Consider the following 11,214-nt stretch of genomic DNA (forward strand, 5'->3'; position numbering starts at 1 on the left):
ATCAGATTAACGAGTTCCTGAACAAACAAGAACACCCTTAAATATCTAAAAAGTTAAAAATTGTAGCAGTTATAGGAAAGAATAACCAAGTTCTTAGAAAAAACATGAACATAGGACACCCTTTAATATATATTAGTTTAAAAACTTAATTGTCCAAAGCCTCAAAGTATTTTTGTTTCCTCATATCAAAGTATACTTTGATAGAGTGAATATTATTGTCCTTGTCCTCTGTGAACCTGCTGAAAGAATGTTCTCACCTCATCCCAGCTTCCCTCAAGAACCATGTCCTCAAAATACTGCAAGTCAAAGTATAACCCAAGCCTGTGAATAATGAAAGCTTGAATGAAAAACAACATCGCTTTAGGAAGCATTAAAAACACGTATAACCCAAGCCTGTGGTTGTTAACAACATCGCGTTAGTTAACAATCATTCATAACGATAAAAAAATATACAATAATATAAGGTTTTAGTTTGTGTTGAGGAATTAGATAGACACATACGTTTGTGCTGCTTCCTTCAAATTTTCCGCATCAAAGTACAGCTACGTTTGTGTTCCGGCCATTATCACGTTAGCACTATCAATGTTTCACTAATCAATATCAAAGTGTTTATAACATAAGGTGTGATATTTATAATTGAGTAATCTATATCTTTCTACAAATTTTTTAAGATATAATCAGGTTGTATTATTATGTCTTATTTAGTTTATTATAAAAGTTTGTGCCTACTCTGGAGGCAAGGCATCACACACTTTGATGCTTTGGGTAGGCAGCTTCTAATCCTAAATAATAAGGAACCCATCCCGAAACAAATACATATGTTAAATTTAATAGCTTAGTATTTATTTAATATTTAAATTTAATATATGTATTAATTAGTACTAAAGTCAATTAAGTATTAAAATTTAATATTGAATATATGTATTAATTTTAGTTTTCTATGTATACTATAAATAAGATGGACACTATTTTATGTCTTAATAATTTTACATTTGCTTAATCTTCATGTTTTATTTATTATTAAATTCTTTCAAAATTTAGTTTTATAGTTTTGACATATGCAAATCTAAGATAAATTTTATGTCTTGAAAAAGTAAAAAAAAAAAAGTTAATGATTATATCTCAAAATAAAAAATATTATAATTTTAAAAGAATCGATGAAATTAAATCTTTTAAAAGATAAATCATCAAAATAAATATTATAATTAACATAAAATATATAACAAAAATATAATTTAGCCTAAATCTAAAGGTGTTGTTTTCCTTCAATGTTTATAAATGTACATTTTTCGTTGTAATTTTCTGCAATTATATAGAAACCATAAAAAACCCAAATCAAAGTTTTATTTCTCTAGTTCTCATCATAACAGTAACAGTTCACCATTAAATGAATAAATTTTTGTAACTACATGCTTAACCCCAACTTAACCATACAGAATGTAACCTTAACGGTTAGACAAATTCTTTTTAATTGTTGGCATTAATATTTTTTGTATTACACTCTCTTTGTTGTTTTAAATTTATTAAAAATTAAAAAATTATGAAAGATTTATTAAATAGAATGTGAGGCTAATAAAATATTGTGATTTTTAATAAATTTAAATTAATAAAAAGAAGAGTGTACAAAAAAATATGTTAAAGAGTGTTTCATTATTGTAAAATGAGAGAAACCCAGGGATGTTTATATATAAAATCATGTGTCAGAATATCCAACAAAAATGTGTTTATGTATGATAATTACAATAATTGTGGATAAATAGAGGATATTTTATTTCTTCTAAATCAAAGATAATATCCCAATAAACAGCAATAATCAGAATATTAATTCTGATTTTCAACAGATAATATTTATCTGTATACTAATATTGTCCCTTTGTTAATGGAGAATATTTAACAGATACCGAGTATAAATTCGAACCCTTTTTCTTCGTTTATTTTACTTATTGCTGAACAGAATCTTGGCTGTAAGATTTTTCAAAGGTTTGATGGCATAACAAATAATACGAAAGGCAAAAGCATCATAAATAAATTGAGTTGCAGCAAAATTTCAGTGCAACAAAGTCTACAATTAGTTCGTCAGCGGTTCAATACATCAATATTTAGTATATAGTTTTTTTTTTCTCTTCAATATTTGGTCATCAACAGAAGTTGTGTATATCCAATAGCAGAGTAAAACTACAATCATATCACCCCCGAAAATAGCAATTGAGCACCAATGGCTGAACTCCGTAATCAGTAGTTATCCCTCAATTTCGCTGCTAGCATCTAAAAGAATGAACAGATAACTGGATCTAGAAAGGAATTATATTGATATTGTCTACAAAGCTCTCAAGGCAGTATGCAACTGAAAAGAGTGAACATAATGTTCAACTGATACTGATTTTCAGACAAATTGTGTGAGTTCCCATAAGAGTAGGGAAGAATGTGCTTGTGATCCTCCAATCAAGCCAAGGAGCATACCTTGTCTGAAAATGGGCACAGGTAATGAGAAAAGTTATATTGAACATTATAACTGCAAGAAAACAACCACTGCAAAACATAAGAACTGGGATTTCACCTTGTCTGATACTACTGCAGCAAAGCCGACTGTCATCTATGTAAGTTGCTTGGACGCCCATCATCCATGATCCCAATGATGTATCATCATAGGCATATGTCTTCAAAGATACACTGCATTTTTTATTTTAGGATAGAACAAAAAATATTATCAAATACATGGGAGTAGAAGGGTGCAATTGGTTCACTATGTAAAACCTTATTCTTACTTCGTTTATGGTTTTCAAATCTTTGTACAGGAAATGGTAAAAACATTAATTTTCATTATTTCCTATAGAAATTCATAAAAAACAGGAAACAAAGTGAAAAGTAAAAACCAGGTGGCATTTATATAACTATTACCAAAAACATATTAACCGAAAATGAGGGGCAAAAATGCATGCTAGGTTTCCTCCAAAAGAAACCATGAAGTTAAAAGCAAAAGCCCTGAAAGAAACAACCAAAAAATGCACAAACATATCGACCTTCTAAAAGGACATCATGGATATAAAAGGAGAGTAGGAGATATTTTTCCCTAGTAGAGGAATCTCAAATTTGTCCGTTCATATTTTACTTGTTGTTTGGTAAAGGATTAAAATCATTTTCAAATAAATTCTATGCCGAAATTCGCAAGGTGGAAAGCACTTGCACTCCACTTTCAAGTTTCAACTGTCCCCATTTTTACTATAACAAGAAATTAAGTAGCCTTATTTTTCAAATTTAAGAGTGCCAGGTCTTTCAATTTGAAAGTCAAAATTAAGTACTTCTAATATATATTTGCCAATATTTTAGTGTCTAGTGTAATCCTATGAACACATAAATATAAAGACAAAATTAAATAGCTTTAGCTCACACCCCAGTATCAGCAAGGTTCCGTACAACAATCAATTAATAATTTAATGTCCTAACCCTCCTCTTTATCAAGTTCCTCAAAGATGGGTATCATGCCTTGTCAGCCTAAATGCTGAATTAAGGCACACATACATGAACAAAAGCTACCTACTAAAGTTTCTAAGGTTCCTCCTTGTGAAGATATGACGTTGAGAACTAACCTGTTTATATTAATGTATTGTGCCAAATTCTTTGAAATTATAACAAGTGAACCAGCCGCATGTCGGAAATACCTAAAGAAAAAATAATTAAATAGTGATTCACACTAGCAAAAATAAAACAATTCAATATGGAGATCCAAACTCCAGAAAAGTTATAAGAGCACAGCTCTGAAGTCTGAACTATAAAATCATAGAAAGATGGTAACAAACTAACAATTAATTATCATAACAGTAAATGTTCAAATATTATATTAGTTAAGGGACATATGGCTGATCAAAGAATTCTACCATCTAAAATATCTACAGTACTCTTTGTATCGAATGATAGAAAATTAAAAATTAAAAACTTAGCAGAATATAACATGTCATCCACAGATCTACAAAGGTATAAAGAGAATATTATTTATCAATGTTTGCATGGCAACTAGTTTTACTGGGCAGTGTTGGATACAATGATAGAAAAAAAAACTAATATACACAGATAAAAATTAAATACATAAATAAACTATTTTGTGTCCTATCCATTTTAATTGGAGTAAATGTCAAAAAGATTATTAAGAATTTATAAGAGCAATCCATTAGACTCTAGATGGTTTTTGGCATTACATCCAATATTCACTAATAATGACATATTTGTAAGAAACTAACGCAAAGATCATTCGATTCCACTAATCATATATGCACAGGCAAGAAAATTTAACTTTGTTTTCAATCATCAATTGCATAATCAGCTCACAGTCTTCATTATTTAGCAATATGTGATTGAAACAGTTTCGTAATCCTTACAATTTACAAGTCATCAGTTTCAACAATCCAACATTTGGCATAGAGCAAAGCATATGTATATGTTTAATATGCACAAGTCACTAATAATTGTTCCCTCTAATGTTTGTTGGCACTTAACACTAAGTAGTGATGTCATATATTGTCAAGATCATTCATTTACCCATTGAATGATACAAAACTAGAAAAAATAATGAAATGGTATCAATTTAAGACGATAACATCGAAGATCATTCCAGTATAATATAATAAAATAAATCACCAAATCATCTCGTGCAAAAGGTATATTACTTACGATTTTTCATCCCCAAATTTCCACCAATCAGGTTCATACCATGGCTTTCCCCTGAAAAACACTCCAAATAAGATGGCTATTAGTTGAATCCAAAACCTCAACCCCAAGTTCAACATGTGAAAGTTTATAGAAAAATATAATAATGAACTTTGATGAACAAGAAAATAACAAGCAACAAATAAATTTAATTGTAGGTAGGTAGGTAGAAAGATTTGGCAGATAAAAATTTGAAGTCAACCAAGTTATTAGAAATTAACAAAAATGCAAAAAGGCATCCACATCTGATGGCAAGCTCTAACTTCCTGGAAATGCAGATTTACTTAGCGAAAATGGGGCAGTCCTAAAGACTTAAAAAGGCATGAAAATTAAGAAAATCTACAACACCCATAGATGATAGAAAGTAAAACACTGCAATAATATTCAACATCAAATAGATAATAATAAATAAGTTTAAACACAATTTCCATTCAGAAACATGAACAGTGTCAGACAGCTTTTAGCTTAATCAGAACCAAGGGGTGAAAATATACATAGCAAAACTGGGGCAGGCAGACTTACAAACAGGTGAAAACTAAGAAAATCTACAGCACCCATAGATAGGTAACTTCAGCTAAAAACTATTGGGAAAAACCCAAGTCCCACATGAGCTAGAAATAGTGTGAAGATAGACTATATAAGTGGGGGGCAATACTCACCCTATAAGCTAGCTTTTGGGATTGTGTTAGGCCCAAACCCACATTTTAAGATGATATTAGAGTTTATCCAAGATCCATTAAACAGATCACCTACCATATTATCCATGCACCCAGCCCAAAAGTGTTGGATGTGAAGGGGTGTATTAGAAAAAATCCAAATTCCACATCGGCTAGAGATAGTGCCAAGATAGATTATATAAGTAGGGGCAACCCTCATCCTATAAGCCAGCTTTTAGGGTTGAGTTAGGCCCAAACCCACATTATAAAAATAAAAAACAATGCAACAATAGATAATAATAAATAAGTTTTAACAAAAGTTCCATTCAGAAACATGAACAATGTCACACATCTTTTAGCATAATCAGAACCATCTATACTACTTAAAATTATTATATATCCACAAATCAATTATCATATTCAGATATACAATCACAATAAACTTAGATAAAGAAAGTACTCTTCTGATATCACTTCTCCTGACTTCATGCATCCAACATATGCCCCATCCTGACCACGACGACGGTCAAGAAGTTCAATTAAACCCTCTGCAGGCCAGTGAACAGAATAAAGAATGTATCACTTTAACATTGGGGAAAAATAGTTTTTCAACAAAATCTCCTAAATAAAAAAAAGAAGAAAAAAAAATATATATATATATATATAATTATATATATAAGCAATCTTTACCGAGATCAATATCAATGCCATCATCAACTTTTACATAAAAGTCAGCATCCCAGTTCTGAACTGCAGTACTGAAGAAGGTTTTAACTTTTTTAGGCAACTCTTCTTGAGCTTCCTCATGACCTTCCTGATATAATCAAAACAAATTGTCAACATCTACACTTAGCTTGTTTAACAGGGTTCAATGATAAGGAACCATGTTAAAAATGAGCTTCAATATATTTTACCAACCCCCACCCCACCCCCAAAAAAAACAGAGTTTTGTTGAAACATTAAACAAAAATGCAATTTTTACTCTGCATATCAATGTTTAAAGGTCACCAAGGAACAAAAATATTTAAGAAAACACTAAACATCAAATATAGGCAAATAATATCAGTGTGCAATTACATGTATGGTGCATTTGGGTAAATAGTTTAATTAGGCGCCTATTTAATAAGCATATCAGATTAGAACTTATATCGTAACTCATAAGCTTAACCACAAACTTGAAACTTACTAAAATAAGCTTGAAAAAGGGAGCTTAAAGAAAGGTTATAAGCTACTTTTATCAGCTTAAATAAGCCCTGTATGAACTCTTAAAAATGCACCCAAAATCATATATCCCTCAATGCCCTAAACCATAAGTCATCTATATAAAACCAAATTGAATTAAGTGTTTCCTGTCCACTCACACTATCCAAGGCAAAACATTGAACAGATTCAAATTACAAAAAAACCTACAACTATCTTGCTTACAAGAATCAGGAAATCCTTTGTTGTGCGATTTTCCTCGTCAATATTGCGATCTAAGCTATCACCTCGATTAGCACTGTCAATTAGAAATTATTTGGCCATAAATAAGTTTGAACCCATGATTGTTATCTCACAAACTATTAGATTAGCACCAAGGGAAATAAAGAAGATAAATAACCACTATAGCTTAAAGAGAAATCATGCGAGTACTAAAATAGCTAATAAGGATAAGTGAGTGGAGAAACCTCCGACCAATAACAAAACGTATGACCACTCCTCTTTCTTCAAGTTTTTTCAAGGCATCACCTGCCAGAAAAGAGAAGATAAGATGTCAGTGACTAGGCAATATACAATTAAACCAAAAAGATAACCATCTACAAAATAGTCAAGTGTTTACATTCTCATCATTCATAAAGTTTATGCAATATATCAAATTTTGTTATGTAACTTACCAAACCAAAATGATGATAAAAATGGTCATGAGCTACATGTACAACACATGAACAGATATAACCTAAAATATGAAGTATGAACAGAAAACTATTAAGGCTTTCAACACACAAAGTATGTGGTGTGCTATAGTTTTAACATATTGCTACAGAAAATGCTAAAATTAATCCTAGGGATACAATCATAGAAAACTAACATTTTTAAAATCATGAAAATGGAAATAAACCATCAGTGTATAGATCGAATCCAATCTTCAAGAAACTTAGAACAATTACAGTAAAAGCAAGAAATGTCCAAATCAATCCCAAACTCGAACTGAGGCACAAAATCACTGTGAAATTCAAATAAAAACAAACATGCTTCATTAAGTAATTTTCAAGACAACTATCTTCTACAAAAACAAACCAAGAAAATACTCAAAGTCTGCATCACAAATGAATTTAATCCTGATAAAGACAAACCAAAATTGCATCAAGCCTTATATCAAGTGGCACCAAGTCCCTTCAGGCCAGGATCAATTCCCAACAATGCCACATTGTCTCTACCTTATCCTGCCCACCCACTCCCTCACCAAACCAATTCTCACACTTTCTTCATAACCAAAAATGCAAATAAACAACTCAAGTGCACCAAAGTTTACGAGAACTAGTATTTCTTTTCTAATAACCAAAATCGAAAACAGACCTCTGGGCATCCAAGACCCCCTGAAAACATTTCTCTTCAATTTACTCCCAAATCCAGTATACACTCCGATAACAGCAAGAAGCCTACGATCAGAAGAGCCGCTTCTCTGGCCTTGCCCCTTTAGGTACCCTTGGCTCTTAGCCAATGTCAATTCCATCTCAGCTTCCACAATCCTCCTCTCCAGATCCCTATAGACCAACAAATACACACATTAATTCCAATTCCATGATCCATCCAAACCAACATCACACAAACAAACAAAACATCATCAAACAACACAAATCAACCCAAGATAAAATGAAAATTTAAATAAAAAATGTAGAATAGTTTACCTGCACCCAAGCACCATTAACTTATCTTCCACTGTAAGAACCTTAGGCCTCTAGTAACAAAATAAAACATAAAAAGACAATAATATAAGTTTGCAGACTAAAAATGAATTACAATAATATAAGAGCAAAATTAAAAAAGAAAAACCTGAGCTGAATTCTTTTTCAGAAGACTAGCGAGTAAATTGCGATTCTCTGCGTCTTGCCATAACCTAACAATTCCAAAACAACCAAAAAAAACGTGCAAATCCGTTACATTCAAAACGAACAGCAGAATCCCGTTGCAAATCACAAATCAACAACGACTTATCTAACGGATCCAAAAGCAATTCGGAGAAACGATTTCGCCGTACCTTCCGGCGACGTAGAGCCACGCGACGCAGGAGAAGAAGGCCATAACGAGAGACGATTTCGAGGTCTGAACGGGCTTCGATCTCGCTCCTCCTCGCTTTGTCGTCGTCGTCGGTAGCGTCTCCATCTCCGACGAACGAACGCTTTTGAATTGGCGATGCGAATCGCAGTTCGCAGAATCGATCACTGCTTACACAGTGATAACAGACAAGGAAGGACTCTGTTTTCAATTTAAGTTTTTTTTTTATGGTTTTGTGAAACTGATATATAAATGATGTTACAGTCACTGATATTGTAATGTGGTTATACTTTGGGTTTAACTTCAATTTAAGAGTGGAAATCTGCAGATTTTCTACTTTTCTTTGTTTGTTAATTATTGTTTAAGCACAGCTTTTACTTTCATTGGAAATTCCATTTGTATCCTCTCATGATATTGTTGTCAAAAAGAATAAAAAAAATTATGATTTTTAAAGTAATTATAACTTATAATAAAAATTAATAAATTTTGTAAAGTTATAGTGACTAAAATATGTATTTCATATTCATAAATATAGAAATATTTAAAATTTATCCTTCTAAAATTTTTAGACATTTTTTTATTTTTTAAGATTAAAATATATTATTTTTAGGCTTGGAACAAGATTATATGTATAAAAATTACATTTACATCCATTATTAAAAAAATTTACATTTACATCCATTATTTATTATTTTTTTTCTTTATCTTTCTATTATATTATAGGGATGTTTGATTTGCAGGTCCAAAACTACATTTGTGGCATAAATAATTTCATCAATGCATCAAAATTCTTGTTTTTTTAATTTTGTGTTTACTTTATTTTTATCTGTTTAATTTATATTAAAATAAGCAGCATAGCATTGTTAATACAAATTTTTTATCCGTTAAACTAAATATGCACTATATCGTCTATCATATATACATTTTTCTTTATTTCTCTCTTTAGGTGTGTTAAAAATGTTAGGTGTTATTTATAATTACTTTTTAATTAATGAATTTTACAATTATGAGTCTTTATTTGACAAAAATTATGTACTTTTCTCCTATGTGATTTTTTCTTTTTGAGATATCTCCTACGCGATCTTTGATAACATGAGAAGATCCGAAGTATTAAAAAAATTGATTTGATGTAAATGGTAAGTAATAAACTACGTAAACAGCTTTAAAAAAAACTACTTTCTGTACAAAAAAAAAAAACTACTTAAACTTAAATATTCCTTCTTTTTTTCATTTTTAATACAATTTTTTTCATATTTTATTTTAGTTTAATTTTTATACATTGTAAATATAAAAATTTCTACAATATCAATTAATAAAAATCATTGCTAGTATAGTTTTTAAATCATTTTTGTGAGAGTAGACAAACTTATTATATCTAAGGATATATTATTAATTGATAGTGTAGAATCATTTTATATTATCATATATAAATTATTACTCATTTATTTTAAAGTTTAATGATCATACACTAAGTATAAACTTATTTTACTTTGTTATTTAATCACCACTCATTATTAGTGTAATTTTTAAAATGATTATTATAAAAATTAATAAATTTATCATATACAATAAATTATTGTGATAAACTAATGTAAAATTATTTTATTTTATTAGTAGATAGTCTCTCTCTTTATTTTAAGGTTATAACTTATAAGTATGACTCAAATTTTTAAGATTATTTATTTATTTATAATTATTATTATTATTATGTGTGTGAACATCAAAGTTTTGTTAAATTGATAATTAGAAACTAAACATAAAAATGATCAATGACCTTTAACTTTTTTTCTATATACAAAATTATAAATCTAGCCTAAAGTCAACTATCTAGCAATTCTAATAATTTTATCATAGTAAAAAAGTAAAATTATTGCAATAACTTTCTTTTTATACTATGATAAAAAGATTTAATTATACCCTATTTATAATTTATAAAATAGGAGGAATTTTGAAAAACATATCAAAATTTATAATAATTATATTTTATTATTTTATATAAAAAAATTAAGTTTAAGTATGGCATATTTATTAAGTTAGAAGACTTTTCAAATGGAGATTGAAGTAATTTATTCAAAAATAAAACACAACAATATACGGTTCTTTATTTTTGCTTGTGTTGTGCTGGGTTTTTTTTTCTTTGTTCTCTATATGTATTTTCTTTTGAAACCACTGAGCACACGATTGAGGGGGATTCATCCCGTCTAATAAGTGATGTCGAATTTAAATCATATGTGTAGTTATGTTAAATATTTGGAGAGATAGATTTATCATTATTGTAATTCTACTCAATTATAGAATTGTTGCAACAAAAAGGTACATGTGATCTACACCAAAAAGTATTTTCTTTTGGAAGCCAATTATTTTTAGGTATTGTCTAACATTAAATGGTCAACACTTATTTTAACAAAAATTTGAACCTTAATTAACTATATTGTGAGAAACTAATCGTTTTCCGTGGTCTCTCAACTCCTATTAATACAAAATCAGCTGGGTTCTCTTTTTGCTTGGATTTTACAAGAGAGAAAATCACCTGCTTAGGATATGAAGATGTCCTCAAAGGGCATCAACTAAAATTCATTTTTCGACATCTCTCTCTGATAAA

The 11,214-nt window shown here is 29.7% G+C and overlaps 1 protein-coding gene across 1 annotated transcript; it reads right to left on the reverse strand.

Moving 5' to 3' along the window:
• Positions 1 to 1,998: 1,998 nt before the first annotated feature.
• LOC114385230 (hydroxyproline O-galactosyltransferase HPGT2-like) lies at positions 1,999 to 8,871 on the reverse strand. Its single transcript, XM_028345254.1, has 12 exons — positions 8,596 to 8,871; positions 8,391 to 8,454; positions 8,246 to 8,295; positions 7,914 to 8,101; positions 7,025 to 7,085; positions 6,783 to 6,855; positions 6,048 to 6,171; positions 5,818 to 5,905; positions 4,666 to 4,716; positions 3,588 to 3,659; positions 2,558 to 2,670; positions 1,999 to 2,465 (listed from the first exon to the last, which is right to left on the reverse strand). The coding sequence occupies exons 1-12, from the start codon at positions 8,718 to 8,720 to the stop codon at positions 2,443 to 2,445; spliced, it is 1,032 nt and encodes a 343-aa protein (XP_028201055.1). The 5' UTR covers positions 8,721 to 8,871; the 3' UTR covers positions 1,999 to 2,442.
• Between the last annotated feature and the right edge of the window lie 2,343 nt (positions 8,872 to 11,214).

The sequence above is a fragment of the Glycine soja genome, chromosome 14, assembly GCF_004193775.1.
Source record: "Glycine soja cultivar W05 chromosome 14, ASM419377v2, whole genome shotgun sequence".
Classification (NCBI taxonomy): Eukaryota; Viridiplantae; Streptophyta; class Magnoliopsida; order Fabales; family Fabaceae; genus Glycine; species Glycine soja.

Coding starts and splice junctions, on each gene's coding strand:
- LOC114385230 (XM_028345254.1), bottom strand. CDS start 8,720: ATGGAGACGCTACCGACGACGACGACAAAGCGAGGAGGAGCGAGATCG. Junction 8,455..8,595: donor TGGCTCTACGTCGCCGGAAG/GTACGGCGAAAT, acceptor TGGAATTGTTAG/GTTATGGCAAGACGCAGAGA. Junction 7,086..7,913: donor GGGGTCTTGGATGCCCAGAG/GTCTGTTTTCGA, acceptor CTTTTCTGGCAG/GTGATGCCTTGAAAAAACTT.